Source organism: Tachyglossus aculeatus, chromosome 1 (assembly GCF_015852505.1).
Source record: "Tachyglossus aculeatus isolate mTacAcu1 chromosome 1, mTacAcu1.pri, whole genome shotgun sequence".
Lineage (NCBI taxonomy): Eukaryota > Metazoa > Chordata > Mammalia > Monotremata > Tachyglossidae > Tachyglossus > Tachyglossus aculeatus.
Window position 1 is genome coordinate 153138076 of NC_052066.1, and position 24625 is coordinate 153162700.

Consider the following 24625-nt stretch of genomic DNA (forward strand, 5'->3'; position numbering starts at 1 on the left):
ACATTCCTTGCCCACAAGGAGCTTACAGTGCAGAGAGGGGAGCTGGGCAATCATAGAAATAATTTATATTCATAAATTTATGATTTAATGGAGAGTGTCCTGAATTGCTATAGGCTGTCTTGAGCCATTGTAGAAAAGAGATGTTTAAGAATTACAATTGTCATGGCAAAACTGGACAGCTTGCCATCCTCTTGTCCACTCTCAGCTTCTCTTGCTCATTTTCAGTTCTCAGACTGTTCCAGCCCAGGCACAAATTATCCTTTCAGAGTCATTTTAGTAGCCCTTTCTCCCCCAACCCCCGGTCCCCACCTCTCCAGCCTTCTGTGTTACAGCTGTTCCAACATGTTGGGGAACTTTATGATCTTGCTATTTCCTCTGCATTTTTCTTCTTTCCTCCCATCCCCACCACTCACAGTCCCCAAGAGTGGAGGGAAGCCCTGAAGCTGGAATGCTATCCTGATGCCCTGGTTTTCAAAAAAAGTAATTCTGTAGTTTTTGTAAGATGTTCTTGCCAAAGTTACTGTTGTTGAGGACACCTGGAGGACAGGAACAGTGTCTCTGAGAATAGAAACAGGGAGATGGCTCCCCATCTTCAAAGAATGATGAACCTGGTAATTACAGATCAATTAACTTACCTGGAAAGATGATAGAAAAATTATCCCATCAATTGTGAGTAAACTACTAAGTTAAATAACATAGCTCTGTGAATGGCAATGTCAGACCAAATCAGTTTCATTGTAATTGTGACAAGTCAGATAACTTTGGGAGCAATGGATGTGCAACCTGGACTTCAGATGTACTTTTGATTTTTGTCCCACATAATGGAGAAGCACCGTGGCTCAGTGTAAAGAGCCCGGGCTTTGGAGTCAGGGGTCATGGGTTCAAATCCCGGCTCTGCCAATTGTCAGCTGTGTGACTTTGGCCAAGTCACTTCACTTCTCTGGGCCTCAGTTACCTCATCTGCAAAAAGGGGATTAAGACTGTGAGCCCCCCGTGGGACAACCTGATAGCCTTGTAACCTCCCCAGTGCTTAGAACAGTGCTTTGCACATAGTAAGCGCTTAATAAATGCCATAATAATTATTATTATTATAATCGTTCATGTACAACAAAGGAAAATATGGTCTTGACCATACTACTCTCAGGTGGCTGCATAGCTATCTCAAAGATCACGCCCAAAGGGTTGTCAGTGCTACACAGTAGATAGGGATTGGCCCTGGTTCTGTTTAGTATCTTTGTCACCCAGTCCATGGAATGAAATGTACTCATCAAGTTTGAAGCTAATACTGTATTGGGCAGGGTTGCTAACACTTTGGAGAACAAGAGTGCAATCCAAAGTATCCTTGATAAATAGGAAAAAATAGGCCTTCAAAAGCAGGATGAAATTCAGTAGGGGCAATGGTGAGGTGTAAACACCACCAATTGGGGATGGCGGAAAAAACAATTAAGTATAAATAGAGCCGGAAAATACCCTGGGTGAGGTGCAGGAAGGGGAGGGTGAAATAGTTGACACAATGAATATGTCAGGAGTTAAAATATTATTGTTCAAAAGGTCGGCGTTGTATTAAGACGTATTTACAGGAATGGGACTTGGAAATACTGTGCATTGGCCGACCCGATTTGAGCCGATTTCGGCAACCACGCATTGAAGAGGATGTGGGGAAAAAAGGAGCATCTGATATAAGAAGTGCAGGATGATAAGTAGGACCTTGGAAGAAAGATTTACGGGATTAAATTAAATTAATTCAACCTGGAGAGGAGAAGGCTAGAGTGTAACCTAACTCTCTTCAAGAGTTTTGTTTTTTGAGGAGGATGTTGAGCGATCATTTTCTATGAAGGAAGACCAAATGAGAAAAATGGCCTAAGTAAGGCGTGTTATTTTTTGTCGTTGGACATAACAAACCGCTTTTAGACTATTGGTGAATGAAAACATCGAAGTGAACACAGGAGAGTGTCAGGTTGCCATCCCTGCAGAGTTTAAAGAAAGGAATAGCTAGCTATTTGTCCTGGATGGAGAAGTCATTCATCTGCCTGAAGACAGTGGAAAGACGAAATCTCCGCTCACGATCTTTGCCAACTCTATTTTTGCATCAGCTTATGAAAAGCATTTAAACCTATTTTTTATGACTGCACTGAAATATTCATGACGTGGGCCAAAATTCATCATTAATGAAAATGCTTTCTCAGTGGATGATAAATCAATATTTAAAGTGGTGATTCAGCCGTATTTATATTAGCATTAATATTGAGTGAATTTCAGCGCCCCTGGCCACTTTCAGTGAGTGATTTTTTTTCTTTACCATAAGGTGTTGCTACTTTTTTTAAAAAAGAGTTCGTCAATTAATGTACCCCAAATATTTAGACAGTGGTGTGGCTGACTTTTGATGAAGCTGGTAAATACTAGGGGAAAGGAAATTGAGAAGATACAGCCTCTGTACTATAAAGTTCAGTGTTCTGTGTTGATCTCAAATGCCCTCAGCCACTTTTCTGAATGGGTTTTTCTTCTGAATAAAGTAGTATAATTACACTAAAAATTTTCAGAACTTGCTTTGAACTTGGAAATGTGCTCCCCATTTACAAAAGAAATCTAGTGTATTTAAAGTGGTCAAGTTTCAGATCTATTGTAATAAATTATAATAATCAATATTATTGTTATGTCTTGGCCCCCAGGAGTGTATGGCTTAATGGATTTAAGATGATGTAATTTTTTAAAAATGAAAATGAACCTTAAGCAGAAAATCTATTTTACTATATGGCACTTAACATATAAAAGCTGAATAAAACCCTTTACATTAGCAGTACAATAACTTTTTACATTATTTTCAATGGGTTTTAAAGGCTCTTTTCAAGAAGACAAAGAGGAACTCTCAGTTAAGTTTTTCCAGGTGTCAAGTGGAGTTGATGGAGATATGACATCATCAGATAACTTTGACTGGCCACGGTAATTGCTTAGTTTTAGTTTTGTTTTATTATTTCACATTCATTGTGGTATATGAAGCAGTTTCTCTTAAAAAAGTAGACTCAGCAGTCTGTATGGCAACTATTTTGTGAATCAGGTGTTCATAAGCAAGACAGCTAAGACAGAAGAATATATGATCTTGACAACAGTATGAGGACTCATTGCAAATCTTTGTGAGCAGGTTGTAAAGAATGTAAAATTGTAATGTAATTGTGGTATGTTGAAATATAAATTCTCTAATGAAAGAGATTATGTCTGATAGAATTACCCCTTTTTCTTCTCCACCGTCCCTGCTTCACATCATATATTCAGGAGAAGTTATTAACTTGTTTTCTATGGAATTAAGTGGAAGTCTGAGGTAAAGTACTGTGATGAATATTAATGAATAAGTAGCTCAGCTGTCTCATTTTTAGTCTTCAGAGTAGATCAAGTATAAAAGATTCAGTTCTTTGCCCTTTAGATTTTCAATTAGGTGTTGGAATTTGCAAGTGGAATTTAACAACTGCATTTTCAAAGCTGCCACTTTATAGATATTAAAGTTTCTGATCTAAACTGTTTGAAATTATAGGTAAGCCAAATAAATTGAAATGGAGGAAATCAGTACATTTTCACATAATCAAATTTTTAGGATATTTAGATAATTAAATCATTAATGATTACATTAGGTACTAAACTGAGAAGCAGTGTGGCGTAGTGGAAACAGCATGGACCTAACAGTCAGAAGGAGCTGGGTTCTAGTCCTGGCTCTGCCACTCGTCTGCTTTGTGACCTTGGGCAAGGTACTTAACTATTCTGTGCCTCTGTTATTTCCTCTGTAAAATGGGGATTGAGACTCTGAACTGCATGTGGGACATGGACTGTGCCCAATCTTATTATCTTGTTTCTATCCCAGCGCTTAGAACAGTGCCTTGCACGTAGGAAGTGCTTAGCAAATACTGTTGGGAGGGGGAAAAAACCTCAAATGATGAGTGGCAGTGGCTTTTTCTTTTTTTAAGTGGTATTTGTTAAGTGCTTGCTCTGTGCCAGGCACTGTATTCAGTGCTGGGCTAGATATAAGATAATAGGGTTGGACATAGCCCCTGTCCCACATAGGGCTCACGGTCTTAATCCCCGTTTTACAGGTGACTTAACTGAGGCCAAGAGAATTTAAGTGACTTATCCAAGGTCACACAGGGGATGACGCTGGGATTAGAACCTGGGGCCTCTGACTCATTCATTCATTCATTCATTCAATCATTCAGTCATATTTATTGAGTGCTTACTGGGTGCAGAGCACTGTACTAAGCTCTTGGGTGAGTACATTACAACAATAAACAGTCACACTCCCTGTCCACAATGAGCTTGCAGTCTACAGCGGGGGAGACAGACATCAATTCTTTTAGACTGTGAGCCCACTGTTGGGTAGGGACTGTCTTTATATGTTGCCGATTTGTACTTCCCAAGTGCTTAGTATAGTGCTCTGCACACAGTAAGCACTCAATAAATACGATTGATGATGATCAATGCAAATAAATAAAATTGCAGATGTGTACATACGTACCGTGGGGCTGGGAGAGGGGAAGAGCAAAGGGAGCAAGTCAGGGTGATGCAGAAGTGAGTGGGAGCTGAGGAAAAGTGCTCTTTTCAGAAGGCCACACTCCTTCTCCAGTGTGGCTTTGGGTAGCAATGGTGGCCAGAGAGAAAAGGCTATGGAATCTTAGTTCAAGAGAGATTGAGGGAAGAAGAGACAGGAGGAGTAACGAAGTGCACCTTTTAGAGGTCTGGGTTGGGGAAAGAAAGTCAGCAGACCTTGGCTCGATGGTGAGGAGTTGAGTTGTGGCCAACATGGAGAGTCATGAGTAGAGGGCAGGTTCCCCAGGATTGGGTCGCCCTCACAAGCATCGCTGTCCGATGGATGTGTGAGTTTGGTCAGAAACACCTGATTCCCGCGCATACGAGCTTTTCATAGCCAGTCCACCTCCCTGCTCCCGTTATTATAGTGGACTTCCGCACAATAGCTCGTATCGTTTCACTGAGTGACATTGAAATGCATATTTGCCTTTTTAGTAAGCATGCGTGAATCTATTAAATGCCCGCGTTTACTTTTGTCCTTACTTCGTTTGGCCAACAGGATCGTACTGAAAATAAACCCGTTAGCCGTGCATTCCATTTTGGAGCGAATAGCAGCTGAAGAAGAGGAGGAGGTCGACGGTCACTTTCAGGAAGAGGAAGAAGGAGGGTCTCATTCCCTGAAAGATGTCTGTGATCTGAAAAAACCCGAACCCTCTCCTTTTTCTTCTCGTAGAGTAATGTTTGAAAATGAAGAGGTAAAGTGACAGTAACATGAGAAAATAAGTAATTCATCCTCAAAACAGACTAGCCGGTGTTTCTTTTTTTTTTTAACAGAGTAAGATTCACATTCTCAAAACAAGTTTCTTTGTCAGGTTTTTTTTTCAAAATAGTTGTGAGAAGCAATTTTTATAGTTTAAAATCGTAGTTTGTTGGGAGCACTTGCTTTTGTCAACTGAGTCCCTGAAATGCAGTACCAACTGTACTGTAGAAGTAGGAGATGGTAGTAATACAGCTTTTCTGCCTCAAAATTATAATTTTTTTTTTAGATGGTGATGCCAGGAGACATTGTGGAGATGACAGAATTTCAGGATAAAGCAATGAGTAATTCACATTATGTGCTGGAACTTATGCTCCCAAATGTTCATTTAATATTGCCCAACAAAAGCTTTTATGAGAAGGTTTATAATCGGTAAGTTTCAAATGTTTTTAATCCGTAAAATCTGCAGTTTCACTTACTTTTGCATGGCTTAATTTCGTACCTTAATTTGGTTTGGAAGTAAGACACGTACCTTCACATGCATTTTGACAATAACAATAATAATTATGATTGTGATATTTGTTTAAACGCTTACTATGCGTCAAACCCTCTGTCAAGTACCAGGATAGGTACAAGATAATCAACAAAGTCCCTAGCCTAGAATGAGGCTCAGAGTCTACTGGAGAAAGAGGATAAATATTGAATCCCCATTTTTACAGGTGAAAAAACTGAGACACAGAAAAATTAAGTGATTTACCCCAGGTCACACAGCTGGAAAGTGGGAGAATTGGGAATAGAATCTGGGTCCCCTGATTGCTAGATTGCTGCTCTTTCTTCTAGGCTACCTTGTTTCCTACAGTGACAATGTAATTGAATATCTTAGAGCAGTGTGCTTTAGTGCTTGTGAAAGCATCAGCATAATGCTGTATTGGTGATACGAATCTTATTCAGTTACCTAAATTCAAAACAAGTGAAACTTGCATTGGCAGACTGAAGATATTTGGGGTCAGGATTTTAATTTAAAACAATGTAGCAAGTACAAGCCTATTACTGCATAGTACTTTTCATATTAAAGCAATGAAATAGGTTTCAGTTGTGAGGCAAAATAACAGTTGAGCATAATTGTCATATGTGTTTACTTAGTAGTTGGGGCCAAAAAGTGGGTTTTGCTTCTTGGCTTGTTTTCTGACCTTCAGAAATGCATTTATTCAAGTCTTATCACTCCATTAGTCCTCGAAAATTAGAATGTGTAATATAGCTTTCGTGTACAAGACCAAGCTAGTTATAAAAAATTATAGAGAAGGTTATTCCTTTGTAGAGTACACAATTAGGGTCAGTTGAAATACCTAACATCAAAAATGAGGTTTATACTGCCTAGTCAGGCATCTAATTAAAGTAATTTGTGTCATTCAATTTTTTCCAGTTGAAGAAAACTTCTCTTTGTGCTTAGTTACTTTTGTACAACAAATCTCAGAGCGTACTTTAATTTTTATGATCTCCTTTTTATTTTCCCAGGCTTGTCTAGACCCTTATGAAATCATAAAGGGATGTTGAGTAATTAAGGTCCGAATTCAAGTGGGATTGTAATGAGTTATTTAAAGCTGTTGAACAACAACTTCTGTCTTTACAGGATCAGCAATGACTTGCTACTTTGGGAACCAACAGCTCCTTCACCAGTGGAAACACTCGAAAATATTTCATATGGAATTGGACTCTCTGTGGCCAGTCAGCTGATTAATACCTTCAATAAAGACAGTTTTAGTCAGTTTAAATCAACAGTTCACTATGGTAATGTACATCACTGATCTCGGATTTAAGATTGTTATAGTTTAATATGTTATGAATGAGCTGAGTATGGAGACACTCTAAAAAATCTACATGAAGTAAACTGTAATGGAATTTAAGGACTTATTAGGTGTCAAGCACTGTTCTAAGCCCTAGGATAGATGCAAGGTGGTCAGGTAGTACAGAGTTCCTGTCCTACATGGAGTTAAAAAAGAAGTAGAAAATGTATCATTAACATATAATGAAATTTTGCTACCTAAGCAGTGCTGTCAGGTAATGAGTAGATAAAGAGATGGAAAACAGAGTCAAAAAGGCCTACGTGGCCTTGGAAAAACTGCAAGACAGAATGTGGTGGCAGTGGAGCATCAAGATGAATAACAAGTTGAGTGTCTCAGAGACTTTTGTGGGGTTCAATCAGCAGAAGCAGCGTGGCTCAGTGGGAAGAGCCCGGGCTTTGGAGTCAGAGGTCACGGGTTCAAATCCCAGCTCCACCAATTGTCAGCTGTGTGACTTTGGGCAAGTCACAACTTCTCTGGGCCTCAGTTCCCTCATCTGTAAAATGGAGATTAAGACTGTGAGCCTCCCCGTGGGGCAACCTGTCACCTTCTAACCTCCCCAGCGCTTAGAACAGTGCTTTGCACATAGTAAGTGCTTAATAAATGCGATCATTATTATCATTAGTAGTATTTATTGAGCGTCTTCTGTGTGCCTAGCACTCTACTAGGCACTTGGGAAAGTCCAGGAGAATCAATAGACATGATCCCTTACCTTTAGGGACTTGGAACCTAATGAAGAAGACAGGTGTGAAGTAAATACAGATGAGAGGAAGCAATAGTCTGTAGGATATTTGTCTGGTGAGAGGAACTTGTATAAGTGTGAGACCTGAGTCTGTTGCAGTCAGCTTAAGAGAAGGTTCATCAGTGTCATATGTGAAACATATTCAACTTCATACGGCGGGGCAAAACACCTGATCCTGACGTTATGGAGTGCAGTCAGTTTACTAACATTGGAGCAGTGCTCTCAGTGACTCAGATCTGGGCAGCACGTGGTAGAACAGTCAGTCAATCAGTGGTACTTACTGCTTATGTTGCCAACTTGTACTTCCCAAGCGCTCAGTACAGTGCTCTGCACACAGTAAGCGCTCAATAAATACGATTGATTGATTGATTGATTGCTTACTGTGCACAGATCACTGTACTAAACATCCGGGGGAGTTCAATATGATAGAGTCGATAGACGGCCCACAAGGAGTCCACAAGAGACAGACGTTAAAATAAATTATGTATATGTACTTCAGTGCTGTGGGACAGATGGTAATAATAATAATAATAATAATAATAATGGCATTTATTAAGCGCTTTCTATGTGCCAAGCACTGTTTTAAGCGCTGGGAAGGTTACAGAGTGATTAAGTTGTCCACGGGGGGCTCACAGTCTTAATCCCCCATTTTACAGATGAGGTAACTGAGGCACAGAGAAGTTAAGTGACTTGCCCAAAGTCACACAGCTGACTTTGAGCCCATGACCTCTGACTCCAAAGCCCGGACTCTGTCCACTGAGCCACGCTGCTTCTCCGGTAGCAGGATACTCAGATCAGCTTCTACGTGGGGAAGGGAAAGGAAGTATCCTCAAACTGGATAGTGGATAAAATGATTTAAAGAGATTCTCGAACAACAAAACGAGGCGGTGGCAGCAAGAAGACCAATCCAGCAAGTTGTAATAATAATAATAATGACGGTATTTGTTAAGCGCTTACTATGTGCCAAGCACTGTTCTAAGCGCTGAGCACTGTTCTACTACATTCAGGTCCACAGAAATCAGGAGAGGGATTGCTCTCCCAGAGCAAAAGCTTCAAGATCAAGAGGGAGAACCAAATAGAAAAAACATCCCCGTTGGGACAAATCCATCAACAGAAGGATTTATTCTTACTTCGAAGCAAAACGAGAGGGTGTGTTGGTCTTTTCAGCCCCTCGCCTGTGGGGATACAGAGAAGCAGCATGGTTCAGTGGAAAGAGCACGGGCTAGGAGTCAGAGGTCATGGGTTCTAATCCCGGCTTCACCAACCATCAGCCGTGTGACTTTGGGCAAGTCACTTCACTTCCCTGTGCCTCAGTTACCTCATCTGTAAAATGGAGATCAAGACTGTGAGCCCCACGTGGGACAACCTAATCACCTTGTATCCTCCCCAGCGCTTGGAACAGTGCTTTGCACATAGTAAGTGCTTAACAAATGCCATTATTATTATTATTATTGTACAGCATCAGTAGCTTCACCTTCGAAAGCAGTAGTATAAGCCATGGGATAACAAGATATGATTGTTCAGTTTGTATTACTTTAGATATTTCATTTATTTGCCTCTTTTCTGTTCGCGATGATGTCTCTTCTGCCACTTTTGAAAAGGTACTCTTAAAACAATTTTTGTCATCTCTTTGTTGAGAGATTTTTGTTGGACGCTAAATTTTGGATCTGAATATATCTTAATATTCTAAAACTGGAAATAATAATTAGGGCATTAAGCATTTACTGTGCGGCAAGCACTGTACTCAGCTCTGGGGTAGATAAAAGATATTCAGGTTTGGGCGCAGTCTGTAGGAGGGAGTAGAAATTTAAAGGGACAAGTGAATGTTGAAGATACAGAACTGTCACATTAAAGATTGGTAGTTTATTAAATCCTGTAAGAGCTATAAACTGAAAACCTTGTGAAGTTTAATTTTAAACTTTACCGATTCTATTGTCCCTCCTCTTAAATATGGTATAGAAATATTTTTCAAATCTTTGCATTCTCTTTCAATAAATACACTTAGTTTATTAAATCATTTCAACCCGTATTTACTGGCAGCATTGGGTTTTTTTCCTGCTCTTTTTCTGTAGATGATGAGAGTGGATCAGAGGAAGAGACGTTGCAGTATTTTTCCACAGTCGATCCAAACTATCGTTCTCGGAGAAAGAAAAAACAAGATTCCCAGAACAAAAATTCCCAAAGCTTTCTTTCTGTTCTCCTGAACATTAATCATGGTTTGGCAGCAGTATTTACCGATGTAACGGTAAGCATCCAAAGACTCGGGGAATTGATTCTTTAATTTTTCTGAAAATGCATTTGGCAGTTCAAATAGCACTTCTAATTGCTCGGTTTGATAGTACAATACCATATTTTTTTTTGTGGTTGTCTTTTCAGAGTAAATAGCCAGTTTTCATTGGGCTGCTCTGTGGAGGAACAGAGGAGTGTTATGTCTTTTCCTCTGCTAAATTCTGACCTTGCGTATTTTCTGGCTTACCTTTAGCAAGAAAGTGGTGAGGTAATGGAAAACAAGCATGGCGAATTTTGGCTGGAGTTCAGCAGTGGTTCATTATTTTGCGTGACAAAATATGAAGGTTTTGAAGATAAACACTACATTTGCCTTCATTCGAACAGCCTCAGCCTCCATCACCAAGGTAGGAAAAACGTACAGTGTGTCCCTCTTTGTTTAATTGAGTTTGATGGGATTTTTTTTTTTTGGTTAACTGTTCAATAGGGAAAATAAATCTAAAGGTTTACTCTAACCTTAGTCTTCTCTCTATAAAATTTTGCAGCCACAAAACATGCTTAGCATATAAAAGATCTAATTTCCTTCAATACTGATTAAACCTAAACTACATGTTTAGTGTATCTGAAGGGCTCAAAAGACTTCCTTCACTCTATCTCAGGGTAAATTTTGTTAAAGTTACAAGTTGTTGGGTGTGGATTTTATCTTGTTTTCAGCAGCGTATTTAATAGGTATACAGAACCAGAGTCTTAGTTTATGTTTATAAATAGTACCCCAGTTATTGTCAAATGAAGGTAGCTGTAGCGATTGGGTAGTTATGCATCTTTTTAAAGGAACGATCAATAAAAGAAAATAATCTTACATTGATTTTTCTTTTCCTCTTTCTACTTTGTTGTGTCTTAGGAGAAACTTCAGAACTTTTGTTTTCCTATTATTAGTCCCCAGGTATTGGAATGAAAGAACTTTTGTTTGGCTTTATCAGTTTAGCAACCAAATAGAGGAAATCTTTTTTTTTTTTTTTAAAGCTTTGAGAGTAGAGCATGAAAATAGCTTAACTTCATTTTGCAAACAGGTATAGTGGATGGAGTTGTCCTCCCTGAGGAAATACGACTGCCCAGTATGCCTCGCCCGCATTGGTTGGAGCCTACTATCTATTCTTCTGAAGAAGACGGGCCCAGTAGGACACCTTCTGATGGTGTTGGAGGAGACTGTTTAAGCATGCTCTCCGTGGCGGTTAAAATCCAGTCAGATAAATTGGAGAGCAACACAAAGGTGTGTATTCGTGAACTTCTACGTTTACTTATGCTATTATTTGATTTCCTGGTTCTTGAGTATTAAGAAAGCTTAGGTAATGATTTCCAGTCAAGCCTTCCATTTCTCACTGTAATGAAGAGGAGGTGTAACACGGTTATCTGAAAAAGTTCATTGTGTTTGGAAGGGGAGAAGGGGTGGAGGGCGGATTGGGCAGGATGACCTTTTGAGTAGGACATTTGCCAGGTGGAAGGTGAGAGGCAGGACAGGACCAAGGCTCATCTGTATGTTGCCAACTTGTACTTCCCAAGCGCTTAGTACAGTGCTCTGCACACAGTGAGCGCTCAATAAATGCGATTGAATGAATGAATGAATCTGTGGTGTCATGGAAAGCAGGGTGTCGACAGTGCTTTCACTACTTTAAGTTACGGGTGATGGGAGGGGGAGAAGAGGGGAGGCAGCTGGTCTGGAAGAAATGGCTCTGAGGGGGTATGGATATCCTGCTGTCGGTCAATCAGTGGTATTTCTGGAGCATTTCCAGTGCGCAGAATACCGTGTGAAGCGCTTGGGAGGGGACGGTGCAGTAGGGGTGGTAGAAACGGTCCCTGCCCCCAAGGTGCCTACAGCAGTTCACACAAGAAGAATTTTAGGAGTGATAATTGTGATGCTCGTTGCCAGGCTTGCAACAGACGATAAAGCAAGAGCTGTGAACTGAATGCCTTGTGAAGTTTAATTTTAAACTTCACCAGTTCTACTGTCCACCCTCTTAAAATAGGGTATAGAAATACTTTTCAAATCTTTGCATTCTCTTTCAGTAAATACACCCAGTTTACTGAATCATTACTACCGACCTGACTATTGAACCCCTCCCCTAAAATAGACATCGATCAATTAATCAGTGCTGTTTATTGAGCACTTTGTGCAGAGTACTAAGCGCTTGGGGGAGTACAGTACAGCAGAATCAGAATCGGTAGGTACATCCCTGCCCGCAAGAAACCTACAATCTAGAAGGGGAAAGAGACATTAAAATGAATTACAGATATGTAAATAAGTGCTTGGGGCTGAGGATGGGGTGACTATCAAGTGCTTGGAGGGTATCCAGACAAGTACTTCCCAAGCCCTTAGTACAGTGCTCTGCACACAGTAAGCGCTCAATAAATACGATTGATGATGATGATGATGACGTAGAGGAGAGGACAGCATGGCCTAGTGGCAAGAGCCTGGGTTTGGCAGTCAGTGGTCGTGGGTTCTAATCCCGACTCCGCCACTTGTCTCCTGAGTGACCTTGGGCAAGTCACTTAACTTCACTGTGCCTCTGACCTCATCTGTAAAATGGGAATTGAGACTGTGAGCCCCACATGGGAGAACCTGATTACCTTGTATTTACCCCCTCCCCCCCCGCCGATGCTTAGAACAGTGCTTGGCACATAGTAAGCGCTTAACAAATACCATAATTATTATTATAGGGAAATGAAGGCTTAGTTGGGAAAGGCCTCTTGGAAGAGATGTGATTTTGTTAGGGCTTTGAAGGCAGGGAAACTGGTGGTCTGTCATATATGAAAGGGGAGGGAATCCCAGGCCAGAAGGAGGATGTGGCCAAGGTTGAGGGGGTGTGAAAGAGTCAGAATTTGGTGTATTATGCTCTGAAATTATAAGGTAATTGTACTTTCTTTTTTCCCTGTATAGGAATTTCTTGTTGCAGTGGGACTTAGAGGTGCTACTCTCCAGCACAGAGTGCTTCCTTCTGGGCTCAGCTGGCATGAACAGGTGATTCTAGGACCTAAAAGCTGTCATTTCAAACATTTTTTTCTTGCCTTGTAACATTTTAAAGATGGAAGCACATTGTTAAAAGTCCTCTATAGTGCGTGGCTATATCACTCTAATGTGTCAGCCTGTTACATGTGTTAGAACTTCTGCAATCAAGCAGTGGTATTTATTGAGCACTTATTGTGTGCAGAGCACTGTACTAAGCACTTGGGAGAGTTCAGCACAGTAGAGTTGGTGGACACGTTCCGTGCCCACAAGGAGCTTACAATCTAAAGAGGAGGATGGACGTGAAAATAATAAATTCCTTCAGTAAAAATGGATGTATCCCCAACACTGTGGAGGCCTAATTTATCGCACCTGTAAGTACTGCTTCTAATATTCATTTCTCTTTTGGAGGAGTGTGCTTTTTAAATTCTCCAATTTGTCACCATCTACTTTTAGCTAATACAATTATAACACTTGTCGTATAATTAGCTACAAAGTTTTGTTTAATGGCATTTAAGTGCTTACTAGGTACCAGGCATTGTACTAAGCGCTGGGGTAGGTACAAGAGAATTAGCTTGGACACAGTCCATGTTCATTCATTCATTCAATCGTATTTATTGAGCGCTTACTGTGTGCAGAGCACGTCTCACACACAGCTCACAGATTTTCAGATGAATTAGCTGAGGCCCAGAGAGGTGAGGTGACTTGCCCAAGATCACACAGTAGATAAGTGGCAGAGCCGGGATTAGAATCCAGGTCCTCAGACTCTCCGGCCTGTGCTCTTTCCATTAGGCCACACTGCTCCTCTAGACGTAAAACACTTGGTACAAAGAAGCATCGTTATTTTAAATTAAAAAAAAATCTTATTTTTACAATTCTAGATCTTACATTTCTTGAATATTTCTGATGAACCTGTTTTGGGATATAATCCTCCAGCTTCCGTTACAACCTTTCACGTTCACTTATGGAGTTGTGCACTTGATTATCGGTAAGTCGACATACGGCACAAGTATATGTTTCCTGAATCTAAGATAGCAATCTGACAGAAACTGAATTTGGGAGAGTTTGTAAATGGGAATTGCTCTTGTTCCATTTCTTCAATATTTTATTTTCCCTTTGGATTCTAGGCCGCTTTACTTGCCAACTAGAGCTCTTCTAAAAGTTGAAACATTCAGCATTTCCAGTAATGTTGCTTTTGATAAATCTTCTTCTACTCTCAGGTACCTGTGTAAAATTTACTCTGTAGAAAATATAGATTTTCTTGATGTGCTTCTTGCTTTAATAGCTAAACTTACAAAAACAAGTTGTATGCCTTTTATTAATATTCATTAAACATTCTGTTCCTCAGGTTTCTCATGACAAATTGCATCCATTCTTCTTAAACCTTTGCCGGTTTATCGGGATTTAATTTAAAGCCATTCCACTGGTAGACTCTTGACTATTCCATCGATATCACAGTATTTGTGTTTGGAAGGGATTAACTCTTAAAATGTTCCTTTCACCCTGAAAAACATTTGTTGAAAATAATTGAGAGGAAAATAAGGTACCCCAGTTTTGCACTCGTCTGATTATTTATACTTCATAGATTAACATATGGTAATTGTTCATGGTAGAGGGATTGCAAAATGAAGATATAAAAAAAATGCAGTTCACTGATTATGCTATCAAGTGCATATTATGTGCTGGGGTAGATATAAATCAGGAGTTCAGAACCAGTCTCTGTACCACAGGAGACTCACAATCTAAGTGAGAAGCAGCCTGGCCCAATGGAAATAGCACATCACACAAACATTTGTGTGCTGTGCATTCTTGGGCAAGTCCCTTAACTGCTCTGTGCCTCAGGTTCCTCATCTGTAAAATGGGGAGTCCACACCTGTTCTCTCTCCTACTTAGCCTGTGAGCCCCATGTGGAACAGGGGCTGCATCAAATCTCATTATCTTGTATCTGTCCCATTGCTTAGTACAGTGCTGGGCATGTTGTAATAATAATAATAATAATAATTATGGTATGTGTTACTTGCTTACTATGTGTCAAGCACTAAGCGCTGGGGTAAATGCAAGGTAATCAGATTGTCCCACATGGGGCTCACAGTCACAATCACCATTTTACAGATGAGGTAACAGAGGCCCAGAGAAGTGAAGTGACTTGCCCACAGTCACACAGCAGACAAGTCGCAAAACCGGGATTAGAAGCACTTAACAAATACCGTTGTTGTTATTATTAGGTGTAGGTCAGGCAATAGAAAAGAAGGAATGAATCGTAAAAATTGGGTGCTATTAAAATCAGATTCAGAAACTAAGACTGTACTGAGAAGCAGCGTGGTTCAGTGGAAAGGTCACGGGCTTTGGAGTCAGAGGTCATGGGTTCAAATCCCGACTCCGCCAATTGTCAGCTGTGTGACTTTGGGCAAGTCACTTCACTTCCCTGGGCCTCTTCAGTAAAATGGGGATTAAGACTGTGAGCCCCCCGTGGGACAACCCGATCACCTTGTCACCTCCCCGGGGCTTAGAACAGTGCTTTGCACGTAGTAAGTGCTTAATAAATGCCATTATTATTATATTATCGTACCGAGGAAAACAGTTCTTGAAGCGGGGAGGCTCCAGGTCCGCGGCCCTGGTTAGGAGTAGCCCAGCCTTCCCTGTTTTCTGTCAGCTGGGAAGATGGGGTTCGGGGAGCAGGTCTCTCGGTGTCGTGGATCCCTGGGGCTTTCCTCGGCGGGTCCCGCAGCTGGCGACGTGGGGCAGTGGAACCGTGTGTGTGTATGTGAGGAACCGAGAATCCAATTAGGCTGGGAGCGTCAATCAATCAGTCGTATTTACTGAGCGCTTACTGTGTGCAGAGCACTGTACTAAGCGCTTGGGACGTACAAGTCGGCAACACATAGAGACAGGCCCTACCCAACAGCGGGCTCACAGCCTAGAAGGGGGAGACAGGGAACAAACGTCCTTGGAAGTTTCATTTACGAATCTTCCTCCGGTTGCGTCAGATGCACTGACTTCCGTTTTTGTTTCGACAGTTCTGGGAATTCACGTTAGCTGCCCCAAAATGTTAATTGGAAAAATATCGGTTCTACCAGGATTATTACACTTAAAAGGTGTAGTTCATTCATTCATTCATTCATTTGTATTTATTGAGCGCTTACTGTGTGCAGAGCACTGTACTGAGATGGTCCCTACCCAGCAACGGGCTCACAGTCTAGAAGTCATTATACGTTTCCAAAACGAAGAAGAAAGTGTAATAGGGGCATAGTTGCTCACTTAGGATCCTGCCAGGGGATCAGGACCACCTCAGCGGTTTTATTCATTCATTCAGTCGTATTTATTGAGCGCTTACTGTGCGCAGAGAACTGTACTAAGTGCTTGGAAAGTACAATTCGGCAACAGATAGAGACAATCCCTACCCAACAACAGGCTCACGGTCTAGAGCCCCACGTGGGACAACGTGATCACCTTGTATCCCCCCCCCCCCCAGTGCTTAGAACAGTGCTTCGCACATAGTAAGCGCTTAACAAGTACCATCGTTATTATTATTATTAGAAAGGGGAGACCGACAACAAAACCAAACAAGTAGACAGGCAGGTTTCATGAGGTTCGAGCAGCTTGGTTCTGCGTTTGAGCTTGGAAGGGCTTTGGGACTCACCATCAAAGGTGATCCCCAACAACCATGGAGGTTGTATTGAGGGGAGGTGGGATGTAGAAGAATCTGAGCAATTCTCAGCGTAAAGGGACTGTATATTGTTTGGACAGGCTATCAAAATCCAGTAAAATCAGGCAACAAAGCGAAGCCCATGTTGGTGTGTATTTTACTTTCTTGCCTGGAATGGTAAAGTTTATGATTTCCGAACTCTCTTTTAGAATTATCATGGACGAAGCTGCTTTACATTTGTCTGACAAATGTAACACTGTGGCTGTCAACTTGCACAGAGGTAAGAGGTTAAGCGAAAACTCATAAAATGGGTGAGTTGTGTTATGTATTTATAATATTATATATCAGTGAAGCGGTCATGGTCACAAATGACTCGCGACTTTGAGTTAAAAGTTACTAAACTGAAGGAGCCGACACAGAACTGTATACTCAAAATGTCAACAGAATAAGAAAAACTTATTTCCAGTAAAAATGGATTCTAGGGACCTATATTGTAGGTTTTCTTGTAGCACCTATTGAAGTACTTTCTACCTGAAAGGTGTTTAATAAATATTCCTTAATGGTGATCACTAGCATTTTGACCAAGGCAGCATTTGGTACTTTATTTAGTTTAATTTTTATTTTCAGATTATGTTCGGGTAATTGATATGGGTCTTTTGGAACTGACTATAACAGCAGTGAAATTTGGTTCTGATGGCAGACAAGTAAGTACTTGGAAGAGATAAAATAACTGATGACTGTTACGAATGAAACCAGTATCTTGCATTTAGAGTTGATATCTTTTTAGTGAATAGCATATTTTGGACAACTGGTAAAAGACTTAACATTACCACAAAATCGTACAGTGCTCTGCACACAGTAAGCACTCAATAAATACGATTGAATGAAAATAGAAATGAACATGGATTTTTTTTTTTTAGTATGGCATGATTAGTCTTCATTACGTTCATTTCGTTTAAACTGTAGCTCCTCGATAGTGGATGAAAATGTGCTTTTTTTGGTTGTTTTCTAGACAAAGCCTCGCTTTGAACTACACTGTTCAAGTGATGTTATCCACATCAGAACGTGCTCTGATTCCTGTGCTGCTTTAATGAATCTAATCCAGTATATTGCCAGTTATGGTGACTTGCAGTCACCCAGCCCCACAGAAATTAAACCTGGAGTGACACAGCGAAAGACTAAGGTACCCAATGCAAAGGTAACATTTAGCATTTAGTGGCGTATTTGCAAAAAGAAGAATGCTGCATTAAGACCTACAGCAGCAATACTGAAAGCAGATAGGGGTAGAAGAAACCTTAAAAAATAATCTGGTACATTGCCCTTGTGTTGGGCAACCCCTTTCAAGTTTGGATTTGATAGTTAAAGATCTCCTCAGACCATTGCACAAATTCCCTGGATGATCAGGCACAGAAAGGCCTGCCCTCTCTCATTTATCACTTCTCGTTCTGTTTTCAGCGAAGATTTGAAATGGCAGAATACCATTTTATGTTACTAGAGGACATTTCTTGGTAGTAGTTTGGAGGGAGACGATATGGCGGATTTTAGCGGTTTGTCAAGGTTGGGATTTAGGAATAGATTGAAAATGTGGGTTGAGCGAGGGAGAGGAGTCTTATGTACATGCAGCTCTTAGTTTTGCATTCCAATACCGTGTACCTCTTAAATCGAGTACATCTAGTTCTTCTCTAATGCAGGGGCTGCATTCTTAGAAAATCCTGCCCTAAGGAAACTCATATTTTTGTGTATTGGTGGCCGACGAGCATATGTGTACAATAACTACGGTATTAGTGATTTTGATATTAGTTTGTGCCAAACACTGTACTGAGCACTGGGGTAAAATAAGATAATCAGGTTGGACACAGCCCTTGTCCCACAGGGGCTCACAAACATTCTTTTTTTTTTTTTTGGCAATGTTAAACTGTATCCTAAACAGACTTGATTTCTGAAGAACATTTCCAAATTCTCGCACAGCATTCTAGGCACAACATGAGGCGAAAACTTGCCTATGGCCAAAGAAAGTATTTCTCTGATTTGAGCCCATAACCTTGGTATTATCCAGTATAGTACAGTGCAGGTGCTTAGTACAGTGCTCTGTGCACAGTAAGCGCTCAATAAATACGACTGAATGAATGACTGAATCCAGTGTGACCCTTAATTTGCCTGGGACTACAGATTCCACCAAAAGAAAAACATGCTAATAGAATGATGATTAAAGTGGTGGGAAGAGCATAGCTTGTTGTTAGGAATCTGAAGATTCATTCCCTACCTTTCCAGTGTTCTGTGATCCAGTGTGCTTCATTTTTTTTTTCAAAAGTAGTCCCAATTAATCTCCTCATCCTGTGATACACCAGAGTGGAACGGATGAACGCTTCTAGAACCTGAGGACTCCCAAATTAACTTTTTCACCAGCATACTAATTAATGGCAATAACAGTAGTAATACCGTTTATTGAGCAGCTCTTGGGTACAAGGCGCTGGACTAAGTATTCGGAAAGTACAACTGGCAGAAGTGACACATTCCCTTCACACTGATTTAAACACTAACGAGGGAGACAGACGCGAAAACGTTCATAAGTAGAGTAAGCAGAGTAAATACTAGAAAGCCCAATGGAATAAATACATAGACACAAGTGTTGAGGATGGGGAGAAGTTACGCGAGGGTAAGAAAGGATCATTACAATGTAGCGAGTCATTTACTCTTAATTAGATTGAGTGCTAGGAAAAGTTCTGAATGGTGTCACTGTACTTGGACAATGGCTGGGCTAATTTGTGAGACCAAGAGTAGGCTACGGGCTGTAGAGTCTGAGGAGCCCAGTTAACGGTGTTATTGAGTTCTTTCTGTGTGCAGAACACTGTACTAAGCGTACGAAACTCCTCTACCTTCCCTCTCCTACATTTCAAGGGCTAATTTTCACACCACCACAGCTATAGCAGAGGCCAGAGAGCTGTGAGAAGCTTTCCTGAAGACCTTGGTTAGTGGCCCCTTTTATCCAGTTGTTAAAGAGGCCTCCTCTCAAGTAGCACGAGCAATCCCGAACCCTGAGAACATGTTTAACGTGACAGAATGTGAATATTTAATTCTTCTGTGACTTTGCAGGAAGAGAAGTGAATAGAATATTGGGTACTTTTGAGGTACGGCCAACGTGTGAACTGTGACAATGAACAACTTCTACATTCTGAGAAAATGGATTAACTCTCATTTTGTAGATAGCTGAGTGTCACAGACTGCATGGCAGTATATTAGCACTTAATATCAACTATTTTAACAGAGAAAATGAATCTGCTTCTAGTTCTTCAAAACTTTTTAGAAGCAAATTTTATGCCGTGCAAAAATTTCTCCTGTAATTTTAAGAATGCCGTGAAGTACCACATCTGCATTTAATTATGACTTTTGGGTTATAGTTGTACCCTGCCAATCGACAGTCTTCACAAGGCCCCGTACTCCCTGAAGCTGATCAGCAGATTTTACGGGATTTGATGAGTGATGCTATGGAGGAAATCGACACCCAGCAAACTACGTCTCCCATAAAACCACAGCCAAATGGTAAAAACCAGTCTTTAAATTCTTCTTTTAGGGGTTGTCATTGTAATAAACTGCAATCCTGTAATTTATAAATATTTCTAATCAATCAATCAATCGTATTTATTGAGCGCTTACTATGTGCAGAGCACTGTACTAAGCGCTTGGGAAGTACAAATTGGCAACATATAGAGACAGTCCCTACCCAACAGTGGGCTCACAGTCTAAAAGGGGGAGACAGAGAACAAAACCAAACATACTAACAAAATAAAATAAATAGAATAGATATGTACAAGTAAAATAAATAAATAAATAGAGTAATAAATATGTATGAACATATATACATATATACAGGTGCTGTGGGGAAGGGAAGGAGGTAAGATGTGGGGGATGGAGAGGGGGACGAGGGGGAGAAAAAATTGTATTTAAAAAGTCGACTTAAAGGCTTGAAAACCTCCCTCTTCAAGCCAGTAATTTTGTTATTTAATCTAATAAAATGTATTTTATTATTATTTACTGTAACAAAAATAATCTAGTGATAAAAATAGGAAATTAGTTCCTTAAAGTGTTGGTATCCTAGGAAATCTGAGGATCTAAAACCATTTGGGAGACTTCAAATAAAGCTTTTGTGATGTCCTACTGTTGTTTTTATCCCAGTTCCAAAACAGATATAGAGCCACACTTGCACATTTAGAGCTGGAGTGCACCAAAATCCAAAAAGAAAAACCTTTGTAAAAATCAGTTCTCCCAGTGCTTTAAGTTCCTCCTGTGAGAAACAGCAAGACATAGTGGCCAGAGCACGGGCCTGAGGGTCAGAAGGTGATGGGTTGTCATCCCGGTTCCTCCACTTGTCTGCTGTGTGACTTTAGGCAAGTCACTTAACTTCTCTGGGCCTTAGTTACCTCATCTGTAAATTGGGGATTAAGACTGTGAGCCCAATGTGGGACAGGGTCTGTGTTCACCCTCATTACCTTGTATCTACCCCAGGGCTTAGAACAGTGCTTGACACCTTGAAAGTGCTTAACAAGTACTTAAGAGAAGCAGCGTGGCTCAGTGGAAAGAGCCCGGGCTTTGGAGTCAGAGGTCGTGGGTTCGAATCCCGGCTCCACCACAAGTTTGCTGTGTGCCCTTGGGCAAGTCACTTAACTTCTCTGAGCCTCAGTTACCTCATCTGTAAAAATGGGGATTAAGACTGTGAGCCCTACGTGGGACAACTTGATCACATTGTATCCCCCCCAGCACTTAGAGCAGTGCTTTGCACGTAGTAAGCGCTTAACAAATGCCATTATTATTATTATTATTATTGTTATTATTAAGTACCATTGTCATCATCATCATCAATAAATCAGGACCTGTGGAAAGTGCCTCACATCTTGCCTGTGTTCCTGCTGTGTATGCACAATATACACAGCAAATGCTAACCATTCTCCTGGTAGTCTGAAAGAGTTAGCATTCAGTTAATCAGTGGGATTTGAGGGTTTACCATGTGCAGAGCACTGTACTAAGGGCTTAGGAGAGGGTAATACAAGAGCATTGGTAGTCACTCTCCTTGCCCACAAAGAGCTTACCAGTCTTTCCAGATTCTCTGCTGTGAGGCTGTGAATAGTCACGTCTCTCTAGGAGTCCGTTTTTCTACACTTTTGAGCACTGCTGCGGGTTTGTATCTAGTGACCCAGTAATCCAAGAAGGCAGAAAACTGTAATATGTTCGTATGTGTTCAGAGAGGATTCGTAACTTTACTCTAGATGCTAGTTCTAATAACTCATAATCCAGTTTAAATGTATTTCTGATTCATGGATTAGAAACAAAGTTTATTACATTGGTTTTTGTTCCCTGAGTGTACACTTTTGGCATGCCCAAAATAGAATTTAAGGGAATAGATGGGGGAAAATGGTTCCCCTCTTGCAGTTCCTTAAGGTATATTTTAGCTTCCTCAAAAATTCTGAACAGAAATCATTGGCATATATATATATATATATATATATATATATATATATATATATATATATATATGTATATATAGGCATATATATATGTATATATATACATATTTGGGGTGTATATATATACACACACATATATATATACATATGTATAAATATATATGTATATGTATAAATATATATATATTTGGGGCGCATATATATATACACACATATATATATGCACCCCAAATATATATATATATTTGGGGTATGACACGAGGCACCTGAAACTAATTCTTTTTAGTTTTCTTTTCTACCTAGGGATTTTGGATGAAAAATGTCAAGCTCAAGAGCCATCTTGCTCAGATCTCTTCCTGTTTCCAGACGAGAGTGGGAGTGCCTCCCCGGATCCCAGCCCCACTTACACCTCATTCACTCACCACATGATCAGTGACGCGATGACTGATGCGCCCTCGGAAAATGATGACTTCTGCATTCTTTTTGCTCCCAAAGCAGCTGTCCATGTAAGAAGTTCCTCGTATTAAGAATTCGATCAGTGGTATTTATTGAACCTTTACTGTGTGCAGAGCACTTGGAGAGTGTTAATAATAATAATGGTGGTGTTTGTTAAGCACTTACTATGTGTGAAGCACTGTTCTAAACGCTGGGGGAGATACAAGGTAATCAGGTTGTCCCTTGTGGGGCTCACAGTCTTAATCCCCATTTTACAGGTGAGGTAACAGGCACAGAGAAGTTAAGTGGCTTGCCCAAGGTCACACAGCTGACAAGTGGCAGAGCTGGGATTCGAACCCATGACCTCTGACTCCCAAACCCCCACTCTTTCCACGGAGCCACGCTGCTTCCCCAATTAATAATAATTGTGATATTTATTAAGTGCTTACCATGTGCCAGACACTGTAGTAAGCGTAGGGGTAGATGCAAATTTGTCAGATTGGACGCAGTCCCTGTCCCACGTGGGGCTCACTGTCTTAAACTCCATTTTCTAGATGAGGGAACTGAGGCCCAGAGAAGCGAAGTGACTTGCCCAGGGTCGCAAAGCAGACAAGTGGCAGAACTGGGTTTAGAAACCAGGTCCTTCTGACTCCCAAACACGTGCTCATCCACCAGGCCACACTGCTTCCTTAAAGAACAACACAATAGAATTGGTAGACACACCTAACCCGCCTTCAAGGAGCTTACGCTCTAAAGTACAACACAGTAGATTTTGGTAGACGCATGCGGCCTGCCTTCAAGGAGCTTACAGTTTAGTGAGGGAGATAGACATTAAAACAATTGCAGAGAGGGGAAAGAATTTCAGAGGGAGTACAGATGGGATGGGAGGACCAGTAACATTTGCCTACTGAATAGAAAAACTGTGGCTAACCCTGATTGAGGCTTTTAAAAAAAGCAGTGAAAAGCGATTTTCACTCTATCAGCATTATTCTAAATCCTAGTTCATCATCTTTGATCCCAAAGCCAGATCATCAGCACAGCGTTTAAACATTGTCCCAGCATTCTGTTGGGTAGGCAGCACCACGATCAGTGATTTCAACGGTAGACAAAGTAGAAAATCAAATCAAGACGGCCAGCACATAGCTTACGAAACTCTGAAACATAGCGCGGTGGCAGCACGGGATGTGGCTCCAGACCAGATCTGTGGTTTTTGGAGTTGTACTGACGTCCCATCGTGTCTGTCTCTGAGATCAAACAGATGACAACACATCTTACTCCTTGAGCAGGTCCATCAGAGACACCGACAGGCTACACCCAGCATCATGGCAAGACAGTATTTCGAGCCGTCAAGTCAGTCTCCTAGATTTGAATCTTTGCTCCCATCAACACAGCCACCCTGAGTGGGGTGCGGGAGGAGGATTTGAGAGGGGACTGGACGACAGGACACCCAAACAGCAGCTGGATTTGGTGCTGAAATTGAGAGACCAAGAGCAAGAAGGGCATAGGAAGCATTTTAAGGGTAGATTGACACAGATCTGAGGCGGCGCTACATGACCTGCTGTAATCCAGACAAGGGGGGCTCTTTTGAAGCAGAAGCTTCATGAGGCAGGGGCAAAAGCAGAAACATTCATTCATTCATTCAATCATATTTATTTATTCATTCATTCAATCGTATTTATTGAGCGCTTACTGTGTGCAGAGCACTGTACTAAGCGCTTGGGAAGTACAAGTCGGCAACATAATAGAGACGGTCCCTACCCAACAGCGGGCTCACAGTCTAGAAGGGGGAGACAGACAACAAAACCAAACGTGTAGAGGTGTCAAACTGTGAGAATAAATAGAATTATAGCTCTATGCACATCATTAACAAAATAAATAGAATAATAAATATGTACAAGTAAAATAAATACAGTAATAAATTCATTCATTCATTCGATCGTATTTATTGAACGATTACTGCGTGCAGAGCACTGTACTAAGTGCTTGGGAAGTACAAGTTGGCAACGTAT

At 40.8% G+C, this 24625-nt stretch overlaps 1 protein-coding gene across 7 annotated transcripts in view; it reads left to right on the plus strand.

Moving 5' to 3' along the window:
• The window catches only part of ATG2B (autophagy related 2B), a 92537-nt gene that overhangs the window by 43282 nt on the left and 24630 nt on the right, over positions 1-24625 (plus strand). For 4 of the 7 annotated variants that reach the window (XM_038748466.1, XM_038748491.1, XM_038748483.1 and 1 more), the window contains exons 16-30: positions 2838-2940; positions 5069-5264; positions 5556-5698; positions 6897-7054; positions 9922-10094; positions 10332-10482; positions 11146-11345; positions 13011-13091; positions 13958-14064; positions 14204-14296; positions 16932-17002; positions 17350-17426; positions 17735-17920; positions 20121-20262; positions 22485-22687. In XM_038748466.1, coding sequence (XP_038604394.1) covers positions 2838-2940; positions 5069-5264; positions 5556-5698; positions 6897-7054; positions 9922-10094; positions 10332-10482; positions 11146-11345; positions 13011-13091; positions 13958-14064; positions 14204-14296; positions 16932-17002; positions 17350-17426; positions 17735-17920; positions 20121-20262; positions 22485-22687 — 2084 coding nt within the window. The remainder of the gene's footprint in view (positions 1-2837; positions 2941-5068; positions 5265-5555; positions 5699-6896; positions 7055-9921; positions 10095-10331; positions 10483-11145; positions 11346-13010; positions 13092-13957; positions 14065-14203; positions 14297-16931; positions 17003-17349; positions 17427-17734; positions 17921-20120; positions 20263-22484; positions 22688-24625) is intronic. The other 3 variants (XM_038748499.1, XM_038748507.1, XM_038748516.1) reach the window with 1 other exon arrangement.